The 26953-nt window shown below is 39.0% G+C and overlaps 1 protein-coding gene across 2 annotated transcripts in view; it reads left to right on the top strand.

The window, feature by feature from the left end:
- Nucleotides 1-26953, top strand: part of ITGA6 (integrin subunit alpha 6) — a 60387-nt gene that overhangs the window by 7840 nt on the left and 25594 nt on the right. For both annotated transcript variants that reach the window (XM_030580615.1, XM_030580614.1), the window contains exons 2-6: nucleotides 18519-18646; nucleotides 19390-19469; nucleotides 20920-21193; nucleotides 23383-23514; nucleotides 26479-26692. In XM_030580615.1, coding sequence (XP_030436475.1) covers nucleotides 18519-18646; nucleotides 19390-19469; nucleotides 20920-21193; nucleotides 23383-23514; nucleotides 26479-26692 — 828 coding nt within the window. The remainder of the gene's footprint in view (nucleotides 1-18518; nucleotides 18647-19389; nucleotides 19470-20919; nucleotides 21194-23382; nucleotides 23515-26478; nucleotides 26693-26953) is intronic.

The following is a 26953-nucleotide window of genomic DNA, read 5'->3' as shown; positions in this document are numbered from 1 at the left end:
TTAACTCCCATTCCTATTACAACAGATGGAGGAGGAGAGATTTCAGAGTCCAAGGACAGAACTCTGAAGGACATTGACAGCAATAGGTGGAGGATCATCACTCACTAAAGGAGAGGTTGAAAGAGTGGTCAGAGATGTAGGAAAACTGGGAGCAAATGGGGTCTCTGGGCTCATCTAAACTAGAAAGTTGCCCTGATTTTACAAAGATGTGACTTAAAAAAAGTGATATAGTTAACCTGGGATAAAAGGCTGTGTGGACACTCTTATTTTTGTTTAAATCAAGCTTACTTCAGTTTAGTTTAAATTGACCAGGAACTGGTTTAATCTAAATTGAAACAAGCAATTATTAAACCAAAAATAAGTGTTCACACAGGGCTATTACCAAACTGCTTTAGAATCACATCTCCAGTTATTTAAGTTTAATTTTTAGTTTAAAAACTGGTTCTCTAATTGGAACAACTTTGTCCTCTTGAGAGAGCCACTGAAGCCTAGAGCATCTTGAGAGCCTCAAGGCAAAAGGGAGGCTGAATTATGTCAAAAGATTGAGGAGGATAACACTGAAACAATGTATTTCTGCAAACACCTGCACCTACTATACTATGAATTGTAGAACTTGTCATTTTTCAGTGGAGAATGTTTAAGCAATGTAACATTGGAATCTTGGAATAAGCAACCCATTCATGATCTCAATGAAGCTATTCATTGCAGTCCATTTCTCAGGCTTAGTTTTATACTCAGAAAGTTTTACAGTGTAGTTCTACTGGTAAGGGGTTTGATTTTATTTATTTATTTATTTATTTTGCTGACATAGTTATGCTGGTAAAAGCCCTAGTATAGATGCCGTTATATCGGTATAAGGTGCTTTGTACATCTATAGCTTATTTTGCTTTGCTGAATTGGAATAAGATGTGCAGGTATGAACACTCTTATGCTGATAAAACTGCTTCTACAGTAGAGGGATATTGCTGCTTCAACTGTGTGAGTAAAGTTAAAGCAGTAAATTTAGAACAATAAAGTTTAGAACAATAAAGTGTAGGCAAGACCTCAGACTGTACCCACTCTAACTAAGCAAGAGAACATGGTGACATACTTCTTTAGCACAATGTCTTTTAAAACAGCATTGTTAAATATTAGGATCAAATAAAAAAACCAATGCATTGCTTTGTTCCCTTGACTTCAGGAGGAGTTTTGCCTGAGGAAGGACTGTAGGACTTTGCCCAGTGTGCATAATGATGATAAATAGTCTCCAACTTTCAAAAAACAAGTTAGATTAGCAGCTACAATTAAAGGTTGTAAAACTTTTTTTTAACTATTGGAAGATGCACACAGCCAATCACTCTGCTTGGTTTAACATATTTTCATCTTTAAGTATGTTGAGGCTGAGGGTCAAATACAGTCCTAATGTGAGCCCATGCCATTCCATTTTCTTTGATGGAGTTTCAGTAGTTTATATGGGGGTTGAATCTGGCCTTGACTCTCTGAAAAGAGGATATATGCAGATGGCAGAGATGATGAGCTAAGTAGTAGTAGTATGGGTTGATAGCCTGCATCTTTCTGATTTTAAAAAGTCTTAGGCAGCTCTATTAGTCTCTCATTAGGTTGGAACAATAATATTGTGTTTAGAACAATAACTAACAATGTTCTGCAAGCTGAGATTACTGTGTGCAGAAAACATGGATGTGGCAGCCTTTGTAAGAACATCTTTATAATATAACTAGGCTTGGAAGGATTAGATTTTTATTAGTAAACGTCAGTAAACACTGCATGCACCAAACCAATGCACAGTTTTTCCATTCATGGTGATTGAAATGTACCAGTAGGTAAAGTGGAAAAAAATGTTGCTTTAGAACTAATTTGAGTTCGATTTAAGGATATTTAATCCATATATTTTGACACAGGATGCTGACAATTTGTATTTTAAAAGGTTATAAAGCTTTACATTTTTCAATCTCAGTGTCTGCTGTCATTGACCTCCTTTGCAATTTCATGCAACCATGAGAATTTAAACATATAACAGAAAAAGTCAATATTTTAAAATTTATCTGTTAATTATAAAAATTGAATTCAGCCAAGCCTAAATATAACTGTTCTTTTTACCAAAATTGCTTTTAAGTTCTTACCCTTCCCTTTTATTGCACTCACCCTTTCTGAAAGGGGTGAATTTGTGATTATAGTTTAGTATTCAAGACAGTTTTTATTAAATAATATGATAGTATATAAATCAACCTTCTGAACGCCGTATATGGCTAGCTTAGTCAATTCTGATGTGATCAGAGTACAGTATTAAAAATGTCTTAGAAATAGGAAAGAAATCGGATCTAAAAACTAATCTTGCATATTCCCAGACTGAAGGTGAGGATAGGCCAGGCCAGTGCAAACGGAACAAAAATTGTACATAGTCAGTGCAAACAAGGGCAGACCTTGAACTGGGGGAAGAGGGAGAAGGCAGTTGTCCTTGTTCAATTTAAATTAATATTTGAATGTACAGGTTGAGGACAGAAGGAAAAGAATTATTTTTGTCAAATGTTCATTCTATCCTTGAGCGAAGGTGGTCAATGATTTTTATAATTTAACTTAAGTCCAGTCCAAGAACTATGCATAGAAGTTAATGGAAAAAGAAAGGGCTGAACAATAAATAATACAGCTATTCTGCTCCTTTCTTCCAGACTAGGCTGATATAGACATGCACAGACAGATGGGCAGACCTCTGCCATGTAGTCAGACACACAACACAGTCGTGCTGCCTACTTAAACTGTAAACCTCATGTCTTCAGTGAAGCTATTGATGAATCATTCTTTTGTCCAAAGGGGTCATGATACTTAACACATCCATCTTAATAAGTAAAACATCTGGTACCTTCCAGACTGAGAATCCTAGATGTCAGTGGGAAGGGATAAAGTTTATCTGAAGAGCATGACTGTTATCATCAAAAGTCTGAGGAGGGAAGAAATGAAGAAGACTCTGTCCCCCAGCCCTCATTGTTCAAATGAAAACTGAAACCAAAGGAGTGATGTTGGCTGTGGCATACCTGCTATTTGTGTGTTTTTCTCTCGTTCCAGTCTGTACAGAAATGGTGCTTGGAGCTAAGAATTGAGGCTCTGTGCAGAATCACAACCCTGAAAGCTTCAGCTGGCAAACAGCTTCACAAACACCAGTTGCAGCATTAATCTCATGGACTGGCACAAGAAGTTTTGTACTGCTTTTTAAGAGTGAAACTATGACCCAGTCAGCTGAAAAAAGGTAGAAAGAGAGAGCATAGAGCATGTGTGTGTCAAGATGAAGAGGTTTAAATAAGTGCCTTCAGAAGCATGTCTTGTGCATAAAACAGGGCCCACAATGCTATGTGCTGTATTGCTTCAAAGGAGCAGAGTTTGGGGCAAACATGCCATTTAGATTTAGTAACCCCTCCATAAGAGTAGCGTTTGAAAGAGCATTGTACCGTCTAGTGTTCTAGATATTGGAGTCTTAAAACTTCCTATTTATATTTGGAAAAACCTTCTGCTCACAATCTCAGTTCTCCTCTCGTAAATATGCTGAGGAAGAAACTTTTAGACTGGCCTCTGCAGAAGGAATAACAGCGTTTTGGGGCTTGAGATGAAGACGCAGATCGCAGATCGATGGTGGTGAAACAAAGTGGGTGGTATGTAGCAGTAATCTTGGAGATTGAAGGAATTTCCACATTGTTGCAATTGCATGTCAGGTTTTTATTAGGAAGAGTTGCTTCTTTTCCATGCTCAGTTTTTTTTTTAAACCAATTTAACTATTATGGTTAGCAGGGTTTTTTTTTAATTTTGTACTGCAATTACCTAGTTGCAACCACTAGTGTGGATGGAGTTATATTGATTGATATTAAGGTGGCCTTATATCCGTACAGGATAAGCTATATACACCTTTATTCAGATGTATCTGCACCCCTCTTGGGAGGGTAAGTGGTATAGTTTTTGTATGCAGACAAGCCCTAATTCACCCTTTTCTTCCAATCATGATGCCCAAGTAGAAAAAAAGTCCTTGCATGGGAGTTATGACAGACAGTCTTAATTAGCTTTTAATTAGCTATTTCAGTAGAAGCTTCAGATAAAGTTGATTTGATCTGGCTTATTTGATGGATTGAATTTGTAATAGGTTGGAGCCGTTGTAAATTTGCATAATGGGGTTATCAAAGTGGGGGAAAAAGTCATATATTATCTAAAGTTTGTTAGAAATCTGTTTTGGTAATAAACAGTCTTTAAAAAAACAACTGGTATAGCATCTTTCATCTGATGATCTAAAAGCAATTTGCAGTCGTGGGTGTTACCCCCTTTTAGAGAGAGGGAAAATGTGGGAAAGTGAGATTAAGTGACATGCACAAAATTTTTGTCATATAAATAGCTGAGCAGATTAAAACGCTGCATGCAACACTTAAAAAAACAAACAAACAACAACTAACCTTGATTTTTAAGTAAGGCAAATAACTTGTCATTCAGAAACAGGGCAGGTAGGCTGACTTCCCACAAATGGTATTCCGTGTGAGGCTAATTACAGAGGAGATTGGTTTCCAGATCTAATTCATTGCTGTCTGGTTTCTCCATCTCACAGAATAAAACAGAACAGTTCCCAAAGCAGTATATTGATTAGATGCCTGGTGTTTTTATAGAAGTAAATCTTTCATCAGCCACAGTGTGTGCGCCAGTCCAATTTTCTTTTGTTAAACTAGGCAAAGCTTCACTCCAAATATGACTGTTATCTGGCAAATTGCTCACAGAAATAGCAAGATCCACTGTAGAATAACTGTTGTTAAAATCTATTCTGTGGCACTTTTTTTTTTTTAACTTTTCAAAATCAAGTTGGAACTGAAAAAAACATCTGTATCCCAGGACTGGTAGAAACAAAGTGGTTTGGAAAGGTGAGATGGAAGGGAATAAAAGTAGGCTAAAGGAAAGCCTGCTAGTAGGTCAGTGGACTCTAAAAACAAGCAAGTGAAAATGATCCACACCAAGTGGACAGGCTGTGTGTAACTTTTTTCAGTGAAATCTATTTTTTATATAAAGTTACCATCTTATGGTAATGTGCTTGCTAAGACTTGGGGTATTAAGATGCAAATATACTTAGGGACATTTTGAAGAAACAAGTTGTACAAAACGATATGGGAAATTCATGAGTAATGCATATATACCTCTACCTCGATAGAACGCTGTCCTTGGGAGCCAAAAAATCTTACTGCGTTTTAGGTGAAACTGAGTTATATGGAACATGCTTTGATTCACTGGAGTGCGCAGCCCCACCCTTCCCGAGCACTGCTTTACCGCATTGTATCCGAATTCGTGTTATATCAGGCCGTGTTGTATTGGGGTAGAGGTGTATTTATTTCTAAGAAATGAAATGATTGTAGTTTGTTTCGGATATACACAAGCAAGCTGCTGTACAGTAAATAGCCGCATAAGAATCCAGTCTAGAAAAAAGAAAGATTTGTTTGAAGCGTTGTCTTAGTGGATTGTGTCTGTCACTTTTAAATGACTGTTCTCTTTGACCTTTATCACCCCTAAAAAGGTTATAAAATAATGGTGCTTCAGGTATCTTAACTTGTGTGTTGTGCTCAGAGCCCTTCTGCAGTTTTAACATAGGATGTATGGTACTCGTGATAAGATGGAACATGCCCTTGTATCTAAGAAGTGAGAGCAATATGTGCCCAGTACTTCTTAGAGGCTGCCATACAGGTATTCTTGCTTTGCAAACAAAAATCCAATTTAGCCATTTTATTTTCATGAGCAACTCAGAAGTATTCTGCTGTAAAATATATGGAAAGAGACTATACTTGTACAGTGCTCAGGAATCATAGTAAAACTTTAAAGCGATGGTTCTCAAATTAAGCAGCAAAGAATCCTGTGGCACCTTATAGATTACCAGACGTTTTGGAGCATGAGCTTTCGTGGGTGAATACCCGCTTCGTTGGATGCATATGTTCTCAAATTGTGGTTCACAAAGCACTTGCTGATGTGGTCCATGTACAGCTGGCTCTGTGCATGGTGTTGGCTCTCTTTCTTGTTTCCAACTGCTAAATCACAGCTAAAAATACATGTTCATAATATTATTTTACTCTGGAAGCAATTGCTATAGTTTCTATAGGGATATTATCATTAGAAAGGGTGGAGGTCCCCAGGATCAACAATGAGAGATGCTCCATGAGATGCTTTCTCTGGTTGTAGTTTACACCATGGAAACCTGAAATCTGTATTTTACAGTCAGTAATAAGCTCCTCAGCAACCTCTAAGCTCAGGGGAGATGAAACTAGGGATGCTGTGGGTGCGGAAGCACCCCCTGGCTTGAAGTTGTTTCCATCATATACAGGGTTTACAGTTTCAGTACCCCCACTATAAAAATTGTTCCAGCGCCACTGTGTAAGCTACGCTCATATACTTCTTTTTGCTCTTACATCCTTTTTTCAAGGAAATGAGGAATCTTTGAGATACCAGGATATACCAAGACAAAGTAATCATGAACCACCTTTTCTGTAACTTCATCTGCTGACTCAAGTCTAAAAAACATTCTACATTGTGTGGGACTTGAGTGCCAAAATGGATAATAGCTGTGTAAATACCTGAACTGCTGATGAAGAGTCGGGGCCTGATTTTTATCAGAAATGCTGAGTGCCCGCAGTTCCCATAGGCTTCCGTTTGGTGTTTTGGGTGCTCAATACCTCTGAAAATTGGGTCCACAAAGTATATCTTGTAAATGCACAGCACAGCAAAACAAAACATTCAGCCTTTGAATGTCACATCACACTTATACAGCAGTGCGCTTGAAAGTAAGCGATGTTTGCACAGTAGCACAAGCACAGGTTGAAGTTCAAAAGAAAATGCATGTTTATTCAGGGAACACCCAAACTAGGCAACCAGGTGTTGCTGATAGCAAGTCTGAGGCTTTCTGGGTTCAATTTTCATAGCCGTTTATTTTTTACCGTTCTTGATAAAGAACCACTGTTACAATTTTATTTCCCTGTTCTACTATGTATGGTGCTAAAGTTTTGTAACCGTTAAACCTACTGGCTGCATCTGGCCTTTGCTTTCTACAGTGAAATATGATGAAAACTGCTCACTGTTCTCCCACTTATAAACTTCTCCATATTCACTTGGTGTGAGTCGTAGTCTTCATTTATTGGAGCCAAGTCTTAGGTGAAGATGACACAATGCACTCATTTGAAGCTGTCAGAAGTAAATAATGTTTTTATACATACCAGAGAGTAATATTGGATGGATTTTGAGCACAGGGGGTAACTGCATAAGCCCAAGTTACATTTTCATCTGCACACATCATACTTGGTGAGACTGAGACATTTGTTGATTATGACTGTGATGTCTCAAAACATTGATTAGCAATCAGTTTATTTTCTTTTCACATATTTTTTCCCCACACATGTAGCAAAGAAACATTAGCAATTGTCAGCCGAGTTCCAACTGAGTTCTACCAGCTAGAAATGGGAGAACTCATATTCTTTCAGACTGAAAGTTAGGCAATATCAGGGTCTCAAAAGTTGTACTTGACTCCAGTGTTGTTTGCCTCATGTTCTGCTTAAATCAGACTGAAAAGAAAAAAGCAGGGGAGAAAACTGTGTATAAGGAAATGGTTTTAACTTTGGAGGCTTAAGCTCTCAATCTTCAGTTAGTTTTGTGAACAAGTAAGTTGTTCTGAGACCTTGAACTCCATGCAGTTTGTCCGTTCCTACTCACCCTAAAATGTAACACAGTATGGCAGGTTTCCCCTGTCCAGTCCACATGTGGAGAAAGAGGGAGATCTGTATCTTTTTAATAATATCTCGTTAATTTCAGTTTACCTCCTTGATACTACTCTGTACGTATGTATGAAGTTAAACCAAAGAAGCTGTTTGGGTGATCTGAATAAACATACAACTCCTTTTGAACTATGGTCTGTACTGCTATAAAACATTTTAACAGATTGGTGCGCTTCCAAGTGAGGTGACTATCTGCGTTTTCAGTTTATTTGAATAAATTGTATCTTTTTGGATGACGTATTTAATATCACATTTCCTTTTTGATTAGGCTCGGAATTTAAGGAAAAGTTTTTACTGCAGTAGAAAGAAAAATTTTCATATTAAAATCCTACCAACTTATTTGAATTTTTGATAGTAACCTTTTTTGTCCTGTAATCTGCAGTTAACTGAGGGCCATGATGGTTTTATAACTGGAGTCATATTGTTGTCTTGTGTGTATGTTAACTTGACTTTGGCAACTATATATAGTGTTACCAATAAGATATTCAGAAGGGACTATTTGCTGCTGAGTTAATATTTATAAGGGGCACAAACTGTTTGCCAATGTTTGAGAAAAGTCATAAAAGTAGCATCTATAGGATGGAAGTGGTGTTTTTGTCATGGTAGTAAATTCACACCTTTGGGAAAAGTAGCTAGGTTGATGGAAAAGTTCTTCTATCAGTGGAAAAAATTCTTCCCTCAACCTGTTCCTACAGTGGTTCAATCAACCTAACTACTCTGCACAAGGCTGAAATTTTTCACACCCCTGAGCGATGTAGCTATGTCAGCCTGAATTTTAGCTGTAAACTAGGCCTAAGTCACAGTCTGACAGCAATTTGGATGCTCACCCATGTTTGGCCAAAGAGTGCTATCAAAGCCTGTAGTGAGAGATTCATCTGGACAGTGCCAGCAGTATATGGTTTTAGAACTGAAATTTATCTTCCCAGCTGGTAAGATTTGCTTCACAGAGACTCCAAAACCCAGAACTGTAAATACAATTGTGGAGTTGGGTAAGGGGTTAAATCAATAGAGAAAAATCAATAGTTCATTTTTATAGTGAATGTGCATAGACTGGGTGATCAGAACATAACTAATAAAGCTTTCTGTGCACATGAGAATATAATATATCCAGCAACTAGCCGTTTTAAGCTTTTTCAAATTGCTTTTGGGAAAGTGGTACAAACCAGCCTTTTCCATATTCTAATGACTGCCCTTCTGGGTGCACACTTCAGAAAAGCAGCACGGTGGATTATGTACATGGGTGTGGCATTTTATTTTATAAGGCTCTTGGTTGAAAGAGAGATGCCTTTTGTAGAGTGTATGAAGAAAAGCTGATGCAAAAACAAGAGCTATAACTGACAGGTTCAGACTTTTCAGGATATTTTAGGTAATTGAAAGTGAGTCTAGTTACAGCATGTTTCTGGCAGATAAGAAGTATGGAGCTTGTGAAATCATGGTCATTAGAAAAATGAAATGCAATAGCAGGACAAACCTAATCACTAGCTTCTCTTCGACAAATACAGCTCATAATATTGTTGACTTCATTTCAGTGGGATTGCTTACAGAGTTACCTACTGGCACAGATTCCAGTGCCTCCTTCAAGCTACTCTCTAAGATTTCTTGAGGGAAATCTACACGTCTGCTACTCTGGATTCCTCGTATGTTTCAAGCTCCAGGAATCAAGCCACTGCCCATAATCTAGGGCTCGGAAGGCACACTCTCAGGGCACAGACCTTCTGTCTGACATCCGTTTCTGAGTTTTGGACCGCACTGGCTGGCTGCTCAGGGTGCCATCCAGACTTCCAAGTACTTAAACACATTCGCTCCCAGAACTCCACCCAAAAGGTGTGAAAAAGTTTAACTCTCCCAGTACTACCAGTTCTTGTGTTTGAATGTTTCTATTCTAGAAACCTCTCATCCTCTTTCTCATTTGGTGGTCTGTAATAGATGTCTACCATTATGTAATAGATCCCTACCATCCCTACCCCTTTTATCTTTACCCAGAGACTTTCAGCTGGTCTGTATCTCACCTCCTTCTGGACATCAGAACAAGTGTTTAGATTCTTGATGTAAAATGCAGCACCTCCTTTCTCCTCCCCCTCCCACCCCGTGCTTCTTGAACAATGGCTACCCTATGCAAAGTCAGACAGATAGAACTGCACATAGGAAATGGAAACATGCATTTTAAAAGGATTTGTTTGGTTCAAGAGTTCATCTTTGTAGTTTGCCAGAAAAATATAGTTTGTGCCAAAATACTATATCTACAAGGTCCCTGCTCTTTGAGTATGAAACACTTAATATTTAACCTAATGGATGGCAATCAAACTTGTTACTGTTGATCAGTGGTCTCCAGCCGTTTTATGCCCAAGATCACTTTTTGAATTTAAGGGCAATCCAGGATCTGCCCTGCCCCTTCCCCAAAGCCCCACCACTCCTTCCTCTGCTTGCTCTCCCTCACTTTCACTGGGCTGGGGCAGAAGTTGGGGGTTGGGAGGGGGTGTGGGCTCTGGGCTGGGGCTGAAGGGTTTGCAGTGTGGGAGGGGGCTCTGTGCTGAGCCTGGGTCGGAGGGTCAGGGTGTGGGAGGGGGTGAGGAGTGCAAGCGCTTGGAGGGAGTTTGGGTGCAGGAGGGGGCTCTGGGTTGGGGCAGTGTTGGGGTGTAGAAGGGGATAAGGGATCTGAGAGGAGGGTCAGGGCTGATGCAGGAGAGGGCATGGAGTGCTGGCTCTGGGATGGGGTTCAGGGCTGAGGCAGGGGTTGGGATGTAGGAGGGGGCATAGGGTGCTGGCTTCTGCCAGGGGGCACTTACCTCGGGCAGCTCCTGATTGGTGGCACAGCAGGTCTAAGGCAGGGTCCCTGCCTACCCCGACCCCACTCACTCACATCAGCACCTCCTCCCAATCACGAGCAGGGCCACCCCCCGACCCTGCCAGCCAGTAGTGCACCACGTGGCCACTCCGCTCCCGGAAGGGGCCAATGTGTACTCACATGCTCACAATGCTGAATTTACAAGCCAACAGACAGACAGGTGAGTAAACATCCCTTGTCTCATAGGCAACCTGTTTCCTCACTTCTGCTGTGATACAGAATGTAAGAACATATCTTCAGTATACATACATATCTCCTTACCTAGTATTTGTATATGCCTTTCACAGACTATGTTAAAGACCAATGGCCCTGGCTTTCATTTAAGACCTCACATGACATTCTTTGGTGAACCAGAATGTACATGTCAGAAGCAGGATATTCTTGTAACCTTCTGGCCATTTGGCATTGAGGGGTTTTTGGGTAAGAGTGGAGATCTGCAAAAGATCCTTAAAATCCATATGCAATAGGTTTTTTTGAATGAGTGTGAAGGTGGAGCATTTGTTTTTCCAATTACTTTATTTGGGCACAGAACCATTGGTGTTGACCCTTCCTATGCACCAGAACAGAGGCTAGTTTGCCTTCCCTAGTTTGCTTAGTGGTTACTTACCCTGCCTCTTCTGGTGCTATCCATTTCTTCTCCCATTCCCTATGACACAATCTGCACTTTTGGGAGAGCCATGAAAACCACAATCCTTTAAACACCAGGGCTTTAGAAAACAGGTTAGTGATGTCTCTGGGAAGCATCTTTACACTGATAATTTGAAAATACACCAATGGAGTCATAGAACCATAGTACTGGAGAGGACCGTGAGGGTCTTCTAGTACAGTCCCCTGTACTCTAGGGAGGATGTCACGTATTAATGACCCATTGGTACAAACCGTAAATGGTGTTTATCCTTGTAGAAAGTGTCACAAAGCAGTTCTGCACTAACATAAACACCTGTTGGATTTTGGGAGATCTTGGGTGTTGAGCGGGGGAAGGAGGGCTGATCTCTTGATGATATGCCATATAACTCACGTGCATGTTAACAGGAATTATGCAAGTGTACAGAGAGAAGAATAGACCCCACTAGGTATGTAGACAGTGACCTGTACTGTTTGTTTTCATCACTTCTGAGAGTTGAATCCAATCATAAAGCAGAGATGGTGTCTGTGATACTAACATTTCAAATAAAACTTCTGTGTTGTATTGACCAGCTTATTTTAGCAATGTTGTGTAGGTTGAGCTGTCTACCGACATTTTTAAAAAGCCAACAACAGTCAAGACATTTCTAGGGACAGTGCTCACTTGGAGATAGATGCCTGTAATGATATGTCTTAGAATGGGTTGGAACAGTGCTTTCACACGCACAGGGCCAATCCTGTTCCTACTGAGGTCAGTGCAAATCTCTCATTAACTTCTGGCACAATCTGCTCTGACCGTACACAGAATGTTTCCCACTTGACTTTCTCCTTGTGATCTCTTCATGGTTATGGGCTGTTGCCATCTTCTAAGTCAAATTGTTCATAAATGCCTTTAATATAGAATTATTTACAAGTGTTGCAAGAATGTAATTGCCCCTGCTTATGCTGAGAAAGAGGTTTGAACTTCAGATCTTCGCTGCTATCTACTCCTTGAGCTCAAGGATTAGATTCCTTAATTGGCATCATTGGCAGGCACACAAACTTAGGGGAGAGAGACTCAGACTCAGTCTCCTGCTGAAGGTTATCCAGATGCCTCAGTCAGGATCAGGGTCATATTGTGCTATGGTAGAAATTGTCTCTGCCCAGAAAAGCTTAAAATTTCATCTGATATGAAACCAGTGAGTGTGGCAAACAAAAGGAGTGCATTGCTGGGGGAAGGGAGAGTGGGTAACACAAATAGGATTAAACTATGGTCTGTGAATTACCAGTAGTCATCAGAGCTCTTCTTTCTGGGCAATATAATTAAACTCTTTGAGAGCCAAGCATTGGGAGTGTGGGAGAAAAAGCATTCAGAATAGAATCACTATCCTCCATAGCGGTCTGTAGGGTGAAAGTTCAGCCACTGCAGCACTTACCTTCATCACTTTCCTAATTTTGTGTTACTTGTGTTTATGCTGCAATTTTTTGAAAAGTACAGTGGTGACAATATCCTACACTATTCCCAGTAATAGCAACCTTAAATTGGATATTTGTGGTGGATGAAAGTAACCGAAATTAAAACTGCAGATACCTTTGACTACTTTATTCAGCCTATTTGTAGATGCAGGTAATTTGTTACCCAGAAAACACTTTCAGTAATGCTTTGTGGTCCTTTCTAACGCTATCATTCTGTGCTTCCTGCAGCCCGCATAATGGTGATGAGGCTGGCATCATTAACATAATCCTGTCACTTTAAAAAAGCGCACGGCAAATATAGGGTGTATGAACAGGATTTTCTTTCTAGTATGTTAATTGGATGTTTTCGCTTTCAGTTTTTCACCCAGTGTAGTTTTTGGTCTAAAGTTGATGTAATGAATCACTTAATTTCTATTTCTTACAGAAATATGTTTTACAAAATGTTATTGTCTCTTGGAAAGTACTGAGACATGAACAAGATAGACATTCAATAGAGCTGCGAAAGCATCCAGTAAAGTTTGGTCAAGTGTTAGTGGTGAGGGGTATGAACAAATACACTTTTAAAATAATCTTTGATATGTGGTTTTCATCTTAACTGCAGGTCCCACTTCACAAGTGATGGATATGTTTACATGAAAAAAATAGGGGAGTAAACTGAGATAGTTTTGAGTTCTATTTGTGTTACCACAGTTTTCATAGATTCATAGACTTTAGGGTCAGAAGGGACCAATGTGATCATCTAGTCTGAACTCCTGCACAAAGCAGGCCACAGAACTCTACCCATCCACTTCTATAACAAACCCCGAACCTATGTCTGAGTTATTGAAGTCTTCAAATTGTGGTTTGAAGACCTCAAGCTGCAGAGAATCCACCAGCAAGTGACCCATGCCCCACGCTGCAGAGGAAGGCGAAAGACCTCCAGGGCCTCTGCCAATCTGCTCTGGAGGAAAATTCCTTCCCAACCCCAAATATGGCCATCAGCTAAACCCTGAGCATGTGGGCAAGACTCACCAGCCAGCACTCAGGAAAGAATTATCTGCAGTAACTCAGATCCCATCCCATCCCATCCAACATCCCATCACCGACCACTGGGCATACTTATCTGCTGGTAATCAAAGATCAATTGCCAAAATTAAGCTATCCCATCATACCATCCCTTCCATAAACTTATCAAGCTTAGTCTTAAAGCCAGATATGTCTTTTGCCCCCACTACTGTTCCAGAACTTCACTCCTCTAATGGTTAGAAACCTTCGTCTAATTTCAAGTCTAAACTTCCTAGTGTCCAGTTTATACCCATTCGTTCTTGTGTTTACATTGGTACTAAGCTTAAATAATTCCTCTCCCTCCCTAATATTAATCCCTCTGATATATTTATAAAGAACAAGCATATCCTCCCTCAGCCTTCTTTTGGCTAGACTAAACAAGCCAAGCTCTTTGAGTCTCCTTTCATATGACAAGTTTTCCATTCCTCAGATCATCCTAGTAGCCCATCTCTGAACCTGTTCCAGTTTCAATTCATCCTTCTTAAACATGGGAGACCAGAACTGCACACAGTATTCCAGGTGAGGTCTCACCAGTGCCTTATATAACGATACTAACACCTCCTTATCTTTGCTGGAAATACCTCTCCTGATGCATCCTAAAACTGCATTCGCTTTTTTAACGGCCATATCACATTGGCGGCTCATAGTCATCCTGTGATCAACCAATACTCCAAGGTCCTTCTCCTCCTCTGTTGCTTCCAACTGATGTGTCCCCAGTGTATATCTAAAATTCTTATTATTAATCCCTAAGTGCATGCCCTTGCACTTTTCACTATTAAATTTCATCCTATTATTATTATTACTCCAGTTTACAAGGTCATCCAGATCTTCCTGTATGATATCCCGGTCCTTCTCCGTGTTAGCAGTACCCCCCAGCTTTGTGTCATCCGCAAACTTTATTAGCACATTCCTGCTTTTTGTGCCAAGATCAGTAATAAAAAGGTTAAATAAGATTGGTCCCAAAACCGATCTGTGAGGAACTCCACTAGTAACCTCCTTCCAGCCTGACAGTTCACCCTTCAGTACGACCTGTTGTAGTCTTCCCTTTAACCAGTTCCTTATCCACCTTTCAATTTTCATGTTGATCCCCATCTTTTCCAATTTGACTAATAATTCCCCATGTGGAACTGTGTCAAATGCCTTATTGAAATCGAGGTAAATTAGGTCTACTGCATTTCCTTTGTCTAAATAATCTGTCACCTTCTCAAAGAAGGAGATCAGGTTGGTTTGGCACAATCTACCTTTAGTAAAACCATGTTGTAATTTGTCCCAATTACCATTGACCTCAATATCCTTAACTACTTTCTCCTTCAAAATTTTTTCCAACACCTTACATACTACAGATGTCAAACTAACAGGCCTATAGTTACGCGGATCACTTTTTTCCCCTTCCTTAAAGATAGGGAACTATGTTAGCAATTCTCCAGTCGTACATTAATGTTGTAAAGGATTCTGCAAGCATATAATGCTGCAGTTCTATCACAATCACTTGTTGAGAAACTTAAGTGTTGTTGATGAAAGCAGAAAGGAATTTAAATTAAAAGTGTCTTCTGGTTAGTATTTTTGTATTCAAAAATATTCTGGTTAAACTGGACATCTATTGCTGGTTTGTTTGATTTGCTTGATATTGCAGTAGTTGTTCATAATTTTTTAAGCACTTAATTGGACTAGGTTTGATGAAACTAGGTTGCTCCCATTTATCTATTTGAAATTCAGACTTTTTTCAGTGAACAATGATCAGTAACAGTTCCCCCTAATAGTGTCTGGATGGCCAATTCCCACCTCCTCTCACTTATTAGAAATGTATACAGACTGCATGTGTGTGTTTTAAAAAAAAATTAAAAAATCATGGGGCGGATCCTGCTATAGCTGAAATCAATAGGAATTTTGCTGTTGGCTTTGGTGGTGAGGGGAGTAGTATAGTTTCCCATATGCTTTTGGAAAAACAAGTAAGTTTTGTCTCCATAATTCTGTCTGTATAGAACATTTATTAGTGTTGTACAGCAGTTCTCTGTAAAGTACTTTTAACTATAATGAGCCGTGGCTTCAAGCACACACAAACACCACACTGGTTGGCAGGGATTGAATACTTATTTGTATTCATAATCCCTTTGAGGTTATTTGCCAGTAATCAGCCCTAAGTCTGCACAACTGAAACTGTAAAAAGATAAGGTTCTGACAGCGGCGCTAACTTGCTATACATCTATATTTTATGGCTTACATTTTGTGACATAAATGGTAATATATTAAGCTGCACATAAAAGTAGAAAAATCAGTTACAGAACCTGAACCTTTGAGTCTCTGGTGAGCACCCACATGTTGCTCCTGTTGACTCAACAACTTTCAGAATCAGACTCTGTTTATGAAGGTGTCTAAATATGGATCTAGAAGCCTGACTTTAGGTACTTGTGTTTGAAAGTTTTAGTCATAGCCCTTATGCATTAAGGGAGAGCTTGCAATAAATAGGCAAATCATCCTCAGAAAAATTCAAGGACTCGCTTAACTCCATTTTCATAGTAAGCATTTTGTTTTTAATCTTTATTGTTTCCCCTGCCAAAATAAGCATAATTATTTTTTTTTAATCCTCGTTTGTTCTGGTTCCTTGGGAAGAAGGGGTTTTGGTCACCAGCAAAAGAGTTAAAATAGACTCCAGAATGCACACAGCTGCAGAACAATTACATTTCTCAACATAAGCTCACATTTATTTTTTGTTGAAGTTCCTTTTATAAAAAAAAAAAGTAGAATAAGTAACAGTCCAATGACTACTCAAATGTAAAAAAGAGATGATCAATCTGTAATGATACTCATGTGCATCCATCAGAACTCTCTAGGCAACATACAATCTGATTCATTTGGACTGCCTCAGCCAGGGTGAAACTCATCCTGGTGCATAAGGCCCAGCATCACTAGCTTTGTGCATATCTCATCATTAACCAGAGATTGAGCTTTACTTTAGTGATGGTAGTACAGTAATTTCTATTATGGACTTTGCTATTTAAGAATGGTATGCAGGGTGAGTAGAGTGCATTGTTCATGCATTGAGATGCTTGACTTGAACCATTCAGTAAGTTTTGCTTGATTTATTGAACTAAAGATTAATTGAATGTTGTTAGGAATGAAAGAAATTAAAATGTAAAATTAATAGTTCTCAGCATGTTTACAATGACCTGTGCTGCAGTGCTGAAACTGTCTTTTAGCCCACTCTGCTGTGCTCTATGGGGCAGACATGTAGTGCTGCAGCATAGTTTCATTCCAGCATATTTTAATATCTTTTTGGGCACTACTTGAAAATGCATCCTAGAATGTACCAATTATATTGATCTAATAATTTAAACCTGTTTCACTAGAGCCTGTTTATAATGTGCGTGATTGTTTAACTGTCTTATGCATCTGATAAGATTTAAGATTTACAGCACCATTCAGCAGTAATTTATGTAAGATGATTCAAGATTTTTCTTGGTTCATGAACCTGGTACAGTAATAGTCTCAAAGGACAAACAGGAGCTGCCTAGGCAAAAACCATCTGAAAAATGTTTAGACTTTTGGGGATTATGCTATTGCAGCGACAAGCTGATAGTACTTAGATACCTTTTTAAAAAATCTAGTTACCTGGAAAAGAAAATAAAGGTATGCTCTCTTTTTTTACTCCTTTTATGATGTGTAAAGAAGGCCTGAAGCAATTTTAATAGAGCTGGGAATTTTGTATTGATTTTTTTTCAGCAGAAAATGCAGGTTCTGAAAAACTTAAATCTTGCAAACTGTTTCCCATTAGGAAAATCTAAACAAAATATTATGTTTCAGGTTGAACTGAATAGAAGCATTTTAGTTTGAACCAATCAAAATATTTTGTTATGGGTCAGTTCAACATTAATATATGTGTGCGTGAGTTGCCATGTTGCCTCATGCGAGTTCTAGTTTGGTGCCATGTGCCCTCATTTTTTTCCTGTGGGCTGGGCTTCCGGGCTGGACTACATCTTCCATGATTCACCAGGGTCTGACCTCTTCTTGAATTGATATGTGTTGGGGAAAGGCGAGAGCAAAGAAACTCATGGGAAATATAGTCTGGACGGGGAGCCCAACCTCTGGGCATAAGGCACTCAAACTACAGCAGGTTGTAGCACATTATATCACAGCAGGTCAGGAGGACACAGATTAATGTTGAGTTGAGCCAAAATTAAGCATTTCAGTTCCAAAATATTTTTAGTCTTGATCAGAAATGTCAAAATGAAATATTTTGAAGCAAATTTTTGGAACTCAATCCAGTGAAAAATTTTATTTCAATCTTTCATCTTGATTTGGGAAAACAAATTTCCAAATACTGTAACAGAATTTTACATTGGATGTAAATTCTGATTTTCTACAAGCTCTAGGTTTTAAAATTTTTAGGGTCACCTTCTGTACTACTGTTGAAGGTTAACTAGCCAACTTGTTTCTCGGATCTCAGGCTGAATTTGTTTGGATGGCAATTAAAGAAAAATATTTGTAAACTGAGTATATTTGATATGAAATCATTAGATGATCATTGGAGAACCTCACAATGCCATTGTTATCGTCAGTTTTCATAGAACCACTATGCTTTTAGAGAGAGACAATTTTTAAATGGTCTACTTAAAAAAAAGAACAAGAAAAATTGTCATGGTGTATGCCATCCTCCTTCAATAGTTTACAAATCAGATCTCTACTGACATATGACCAAAATAGCATCCTCTGATTCTACTCTTGTTGCTTCTCTCAAGTTACTCAAGTCCCTCAAAATGTTTGATTTTCTATTTCTCTCTCAACAGATTGCTGGTTGGAGCACCTCGGGAGAGAGCCTTTCCATCCCAGCAAGCCAACAGAACTGGAGGGTTGTATAGCTGTGACATTACATCCCCAGAGACGCATTGCACACGTGTCCTCTTTGATGACAATGGTAGTCTCTTCCATATTTTTCTTTCAAGTAAAGCAACTGCCTGTTTTTTCTTATCAGATGTAGGCCTCAGTGGTCTTTCCCACTGAATATAGCATCTTTTTTTCTTAAAATCAGTGATTACAAGGAAAACTTATCCTCTTTAAATGTTTTTACAGCTTTTCTTATTTATTTTTTGAGTGAAAACAAGTCTTAGCTTAATTGCTAAAGCAATATTGATGACTTTGAATCCAGATGTTTTGCTTATGATCATGTTCTTTAGTAAGTAAGTTATATCTTAATTAAAAAAGAAAAACCACAACAAAATCCTTTTACATTGATGTAACTAATCATCCTCATCAATTAAGGTTTTGTTGTACTGGTAAGTGTATAGACAGTGCCACCTAAAGGCTGTTTCAGGTACTGTATAGCATTGTTAACAAATACTGAATTAAAATTAACGAGGAGTCCTTGTGGCACCTTAGAGACTAACAAATTTGTTTGGGCATAAGCTTTCGTGGGCCATAACCCACTTCATCAGATGCATGGAGTGAAAAATAAATTGGGTTATGGGCCACAAAAGCTTATGCCCAAATAAATTTGTTAGTCTCTAAGGTGCCACAAGGACTCCTCGTTGTTTTTATTGAAACAGACTAACATGGCTGCTACTCTGAAACTGGAATTAAAATTGTGTGTTTATAATCAAAGCACAAAATCTTCTGACACGAGTTAACCATAGTGTGTAAAATTGTGTTGTGATAATGCAGCTGATCCAGCAACGGAGAGTAAAGAAGACCAGTGGATGGGTGTAACTGTCCAAAGTCAGGGGCCAGGAGGAAAAGTGGTGGTAAGTCTATAGGACTTGAATATTTATTAGTGTTTGTTCAGGCTTATTCTGCATGTTTTAAAGTTGTCTGCTTTTCTGTACCTTTACGGAACTCTTTCTAGGTTTTGTTGCTATTGGATTCCTAAACATAAGGAATTAAATTTTTCTCTAGAGGAATGAGGCACTGCAGAGAATCTGAAAGATTTTTTCCCCATCATGATAACTCAGAAAACAGCAGAGTTCTTGAATGTGTTTCTAATTCTCTGAATTTTGAATTGTTTTGATTTCATGATCCAAGTAATCTAGGGTAGACAGTAGATAGTAGTAAAGCATCTCTGTGGCTGGTGTTACTAAAGTGTGGTTTTAAAATGAAAGCATAAAGTACTTCTCATTTTTTAATTTTTTTTATCCTTTTATCCTTTTGTATGACTTTGGTAGAAATGTCACATTTTCTTGGACTTGTTGTCAGTATTAATAAATGCAAACCTCCATCTGAGGAAGTGATGTCCTCCAACAGTGGATCTGATGATTGTTTTCACTCCAGGATTGTGGAGTGAAATCACATTTTGTAATTCTACTTTCTTTTAAAGATGCTAATGATGATGAGTCCATATACCCTTATTTTACATGGTGCAGAGGGAAGAAACTTTCATAAGATAGCACAGAATGATGCCATAGATTTTTGAATCTTAATGCTTTTATTGCTAAATACACTACTTATGGTAGTACAGTACATCAGCTATGGATCAGAAATGGGGGCATGGCGAGGAACCTTCCCCCATGTTGCTATGCTCATGCAAAACTACCGCTTCCAACTTTACTACCCTCCAGAATTGTCTGCAGTGGTGCTGTAGCCACCAGTTTCAGGATATTAAAGAGACAAGGTAGGTAAGGTAATATCTTTTACTGGACCAGCTTCTGTTGGTGAGAAGGACAAGCTCTTGAGTTCCACAGAGGAAGAGCTCTGTGGAGCTCACAAGCTTGTCCTTTTCCCCAACAGAATTTGGTCTAATAAAATGTATTACCTCACCTATCTCGTCTCTCCCTTACCTCCAAAACTGTTCGTTAGTAATGCTGTTGGAGGCTTCTGCACAAACCATGCTGCCATTTCTGGTAGAAGCAAGCATGCCCCTCGCCCTCCAACCTATGTGAAATATTGAGTATGTGATAGTAGTGCTGTGATCTGCAAGGTTTCAATAACTTTACATGGGTTAGCACAGCCTGTGTGGTGGTGGTGTTTCTTCCCATCAGCATGCAGACGTTACAAGAATATGTGACTCAACTTCTGAGTCTCTGTTGTCACTGTTCTTTGAGACATAAGTACCTGGTCTATATGCTTATGGTTGCTAGGGGAGCATGTGGCTTATAGAGAATGGCCTTCTCATTATTTGGCTTTAATGATGATTTGCAGGAAAAAAAACCAGAAGGCATAAAATATTTTGCTTATCGACTGTATCTGTTTTTCTTGCAGACATGTGCACATCGCTATGAGAAAAGGCAATATGTAAACACAGTTCAGGAATCTCGTGATATCATTGGAAGGTGCTACCTGCTGAGTCAGGATCTCACTATTAAGGATCCTAAGGATGACGAGTCTGCTATGGATGGTGGAGAATGGAGTTTTTGTGATGGCCGACTGAGGGGCCATGAGAAATTTGGTTCATGTCAGCAAGGTGTAGCTGCTACTTTTACTAGAGACTATCATTATGTTGTATTTGGTGCACCAGGAACGTATAACTGGAAAGGTATGACCCTCTCTTCTCCCATCCTAAGTTTTTCAGCATTTATCCCAGTTTTGTAAATGCTAAATTATTAACTCATGTCACATTAAAAACTTGTAAGGCAGAGGTCCCCAAACTATGGGTGCACCCTCCTGATGGGGGCACGGAGGAACATTTGGGAGGGTGCGGCAGGGGCCCAGGGCCAGCCCCCATGAGGAGTGGGGAGGGAGAGCCACCCAGGCCCGCCCCCCCTGGCCCTGGCCCTGTCTGCCTGCCTGGGGATTCACTTCCAGCCATGGCTGCTGGCCCTGCGCCCCTGGTCCCAGCTGCTGGCCTTGACCCTGGCCGAGGCTCTGCTCCCATCCCCTGCCTCCAGCTATGGCCCCAACTTTGGCCCTCTTACCCCGTCTGCGTTCCCCCCTCCTGGTGTCGTGGCCCCACTCCATGCCTCAGCTCTGGGTGGGCACGAGATAAAAAATTTGGGGACCAGTGTTGTAAGGGGAATTTTAAAAAATTGGAATAGCTAATGGATGGATTACATAAATTAACATGCTGTTGTAGAAAACTCCTACCTCACTGGTCTTAATTTTCTTGCAGGATTCAGTGCTTGTTTCAAAGAGTGGAACTTTCACACTGAGTGTGTATATACAAATTTTTAGCATTATTTGGTCAACATCTCGTTTTTCTGCATTTGAGCAATTATTCCGACTGTCTGCACTAAAACTTGAATCCTAACTGAGCACATTGCCGAATCATTCTTTTTTGTTTGTGACATCAGTCATCTTCTGTAGAAACTGGGGTACCTTTCAGTGTGTTTAAAATCTGCAGCCGTGAGTCTCAGAGCCTGGGTCTTCAGCCTCAGGGTGGTGGGGCTCATGCTATCATGCTAAAAACAGCAGTGCAGAAGTGTAGGCCCAGGCTGGAGTTTGGGCTCCAAAGCCTAGGGAGGTGGGTGAGTTTCGGAGTCCAAGCTCCAGCTCAAGCCACAACGTCTGGCCTGGCCCGTCAGCCTGTGTCTGTAGTCAGTCTCTGAGACCCGCTGCTGCAGGTTTTTAAAACTCAGTGTAGACATACTCTAATATATCACACAATCAGTATGGCAGGATCATGGGAAGATGATTTAACATTTAAGGGCAAATATTTAAACATTCAAGGGCAAATCCTTATGTTTTTACTCCAGTAAAACTCCATTGACTTTAATGGGTGTTCTACCTGAGTAAAAACCTAAGGACTGTGGCAACTGGCGCACATCACCTAGCAAATGTTACAAAACTCAAAAAAAAAATAAAAAAAAAATGGATAGATTCGTATCCTTTTGGTTTATGCTGAGAAATTTTCAAATGCCCGGCCTTTTTTTTTTTTTTAAGAGATTTATTTTTGCACATCATTACACCAATAGCTGCAAAATACTTCCCTCGCTCTCCTTTAGAATGCCTGTCTGATCTTTGACTCCTCTTATAGAGTGTTCTTTCACACACCTGTGAACCATGCAAAGTATTTGAGTTAAGCTCTGGCACAAGGTATACTTTTGTGAAGACTTAATCTTCCAAATATCTGTTTCTGTCAAGAAAATTTGAACAAGCTGAAAGAGCATATTGAGTTCAGAGATTGCTTTATGTTAATTGCTATGGCAGTACATCAGTTTTATGAATATGCTTTCATATCATGGAAAAACATGTCTGTACTTGGCAAACTGTTAAAATATGCCTGACTAAAGAGAAGCACCCATTTTGATTAGGTAGAGGTGTGAGATGTAGCTCTTTTTCCCTTTTAAAAAAAAGATGTTACCCAATGTATATTATTGGCTCATTTAGTGATAATTTGATAGTAAAATTACTATCAGTATTTTGAAATCTTGTGGATCTAGAAGCTTTCTCTATAATGCCTTTGCTGAAAGAGTGAAATGATATGCTGAGTGAAGGGGGTTGATGATCAGTTTATTCATGTTTTTGTTGACAAATTTAATAATGTATACCATATTTTCCAGATCATTGCATGGCACCATAAAGTTGCTGCATCATGAGACCCATGTGTATACAATACCATGAGATTTTAAAACATAACTTCAGGCTGTGTGCTATTCTTCCTCCCAATCCAAACATGATCACAAGGATAATGTTGCTAATGTCAATCAGGAACCATATATCTATTATTTTTCTCTCTTCATTCATTCGTCATTCATCCATTTTTATTTTACCATTTCATTCCTTCAGGGGTGGTTCGTGCAGAGCAAAAGAATCAAACGTTTTATGCTTTGGATATCTTTGATGATGGGCCTTATGAAGTTGGTAGTGAGAGTCGCCGAGCTGAGAATCTAGTTCCTGTTCCAGCTAACAGTTATTTAGGTAGGATTAAGCACAGATGGTAAAACTCTTCAGACTTCTTGAATACTCACTATCCAAATGATGTGCAATACCATAAAATACAAGCAGAAAGCAATTATTTTATGCCCTTGTAAAATGCAACCCATATTTGGTCATTCACATCCTCCTCTACATTTACGGGCTAGTGTGAAGTATAAAATGATACTCCGTTGAGGTACCTGTAAGAGCTACAAATGTAATGAGACATTTAAGAGCTGTGATGAGGACCTGGAAATTCTCAGTATGTGGTTATAATCACTCTCTAACAGTAAGTACTGTCTGTGGATTCATACTCCTAGATCACGTGGCCACCAACATGTAGAATTGGGAGCTGTAGCAAAGTCTGAGTTTCTGAGAATAACAGTTTAAGTCGGCATTGTGTGTGTGCTGAGAGCATAAACATTGCACCCAACTACCAGTCCCTTAACTCCTAAGGCTTGTTTGCAATAGCTAATAGCCGTCCTAAATATCTCAAATACAACATGGCAATTACAGATACATTTTTAAAGGCTTTAATCATTAGCATGGATTGACACTGATAAAAATGTAGTGTGATTTTTATGATGAAAAGCTAAAGAAAACTGTCCTGCTTAATGCAAACAATGAAGAAGAAAGGCCAAATGAGAGGTGCTATTACAAACCAGAAAGGCTGAATGGGATCTTTGAAAAACTGAATAGTGTCAAGAGAAAGAAGTGTCTTTTTGCTCCAAATGCTGATTTGTGTGACACTTCTACACCAGCACTCTTTACGTTTGCAATGGGTTAGTAAAATGGAGTGCTAGTAAAATGAAGCCAGAAGAGCTGGTGATGGAAAGAGAGCGATTCATTCTTAGCATCACGTCTGGGAGAGAGCATTGCCATGGAGAGAGCCACTTAGAGTGAAGAAATGAAAGTGAGAATGAGACTTGTTATAAGAAGAAATAGAACATCAGTTGCAGTTAAACAGGAATCAGATCAAGAATTTGTAGGTGCTGGGGACCATAAATAGTGATGATAGAGAGACGAATTCACAGCATTTCTAAAGATCTAAATGGTCCATTTGGATTGAGGCAGGAATGCCAGGACTAGGGATGTTATGGAGGAACTTTCATGCTGTTGTGAACAGAATAAGACTGCAATAAGCATGACAATAGTATTTTTGTCTTCCTGTTCATCAGCATTAAATTTTCATAACAAGGCTAATGTATTTACATCCTGGAGGCTTTGTCACTCTAAAAAGCTCCTTTGCTTGATTTGACACGTCTTTGGAATCAAATTAACTTCCTCTTTCATTGGTAAGTACTGCAGTGCCAGCCTGGCATTAATTGGCAGTTGCTGTGCCCTAGGTTATATGTGATGTGCAGTTATTTTTACTGCCTGACTACCATATTTTTCTTCTTTGATCTCTTTCTCCCCCATATATGTTCACAGGTCTTCTGTTTTTGACAAGTGTGTCTGATACTGATCCTGATCAGTTTGTATACAAAACATTGCCTCCCAATGTAATGGTGGACAAGTCCACTGGTGTGATGATGAATAGCTACCTAGGTTTGTTACCTGAGGTGACATTATATATGATCTTGGTCATACCTTTTTGTGTGTGTGTGTATCCAGACTTTGACATAATTTTTATTTATTTACTTTCCCCCCATTTCAAATGCATTCAAGTAAAAAGCATGTAACAGCAGAGATTCAGATGCAGGGTAGTTTATAAAGTAAGCGGCTTCGGAGAGGACTTGATCTGTTAAGTAGCTCTCAGAATATACTGTAGCCTTCTTACCAATCTTATCTGAAACTCTGTCTTATTTTTGTAATTGAGAATCAGAACGGCAGTGGTGAAGGATTCCAAGAAAAGGAGACTAGGGGAGCTTGATATTTACTTCTCTTCTAACCTAGATTTTTCCTCACAATTTGTATGACTTTTGATATTTGGATGTATAGCACAAATTCATGCATTATCCTAATATATGTATGCAGAAATCCTGTTAAAATATGTAAAATAATAATTAATTCGATACGCCTCTACCCCGACATAACGCTGTCCTTGGAAGCCAAAAAAATCTTACCGCGTTATAGGTGAAACCGCGTTGTATCGAACAAGCTTTGATCCACTGGAGTGCACAGCCCCACCCCCCGGAGCGCTGCTTTACCGTGTTGTATCCAAATTTATGTTATATCAGGTTGTGTTATATCAAGGTAGAGGTGTATTAACTTTAGAATTTAAACTGAATATTTAGGACTGCATGCTTTTTAAAATGTCCTTTATAGACATAATTAGCATGTTACTGCTGATTTCACCACTACTGTATACAGCAGATTCTCAAATACTGTCCAACATTAACATAAAATACTGTGCTTGTACAATGTTTTGCATGTTTATAACTGAAAATATCATTTGTATGAAATTCATAAGTGTTCATTCTGTTAGAGGCTAAGTACTTAAGCAGTATTAAAGTGGTTAGATTTATTAAATTGATTTTAAGTTCTACATTTTTTTTTAAATATCCACCATAACCAGGTGTAGCATCTGTAAAATGTACAGATGGTTGGTGTGTTTGTGTGCATTTACACACACATTATAGACGCATACAAAAACACATCCATAGAGTATCAGATTGGTTGATCAATCATCTGTACGTTTTACAGATGCTACACATGGTTATGGTAGAGATAGAGACATGTAATATTAAAAACTTTCACTTAAGGTCTTTTCTTTCTACACATATTACATGGATATATGCTTCATATCATTCTGTATTCACACTTTTGTGTACTATTTCATTTATAAGGTGTTTATTGTTATAGTAGATTTAAAACTAAATGAAATTGGTAGCATGTAGTGAATATATTTGCTAAACTTGATTTCAGTAGTGCTACCCGCACCACTTTAATATAGTGCATATATATTATTTTCAAATTTAACAATAAAAAACTCTAGCTATTGGTTTTTGTTTTCTTTTGTTCTAGGTTTCTCTTTGGACACTGGTAAAGGTATCGTTTCCCAAGAAGAGACAACTTTTGTATCAGGTGCACCAAGAGCCAACCACAGTGGAGCTGTAGTTCTGCTGAAAAAAGATACTCAGATTCCGAGAGCACTCTCGCTTGTGCATATATTTGAAGGAGAAGGGCTGGCCTCTTCTTTTGGCTATGATGTTGCAGTTGTGGACCTCAACAATGATGGGTAAGGCCCTTGTTAAGCTCATGCTATTAAATCCTAGTTTTGTATTTCTGCAGTGCATTGTATGTATAGTGTATCTAAAGATGACTTGCAAATGAAGTAAAAAGTGGAGGAATGGAGTTGTGTGCCACTCCCCCCGACTTTAGGATGTATAGGGAAGGCTTTCCAGTTTGCTTGTTTTTTCTGCTTGATTTTCACATTAGCAATATAGGGCATACTAAGTCTGGGCTTCCTTTTCAGAGAAGTACACTGAGTGCTGTCTCC

Source organism: Gopherus evgoodei, chromosome 11, assembly GCF_007399415.2.
Source record: "Gopherus evgoodei ecotype Sinaloan lineage chromosome 11, rGopEvg1_v1.p, whole genome shotgun sequence".
NCBI lineage: Eukaryota > Metazoa > Chordata > Testudines > Testudinidae > Gopherus > Gopherus evgoodei.
The sequence above is the reverse complement of the archived record's forward strand: the minus strand, read 5'-3'. Positions and strand labels throughout refer to the sequence as shown.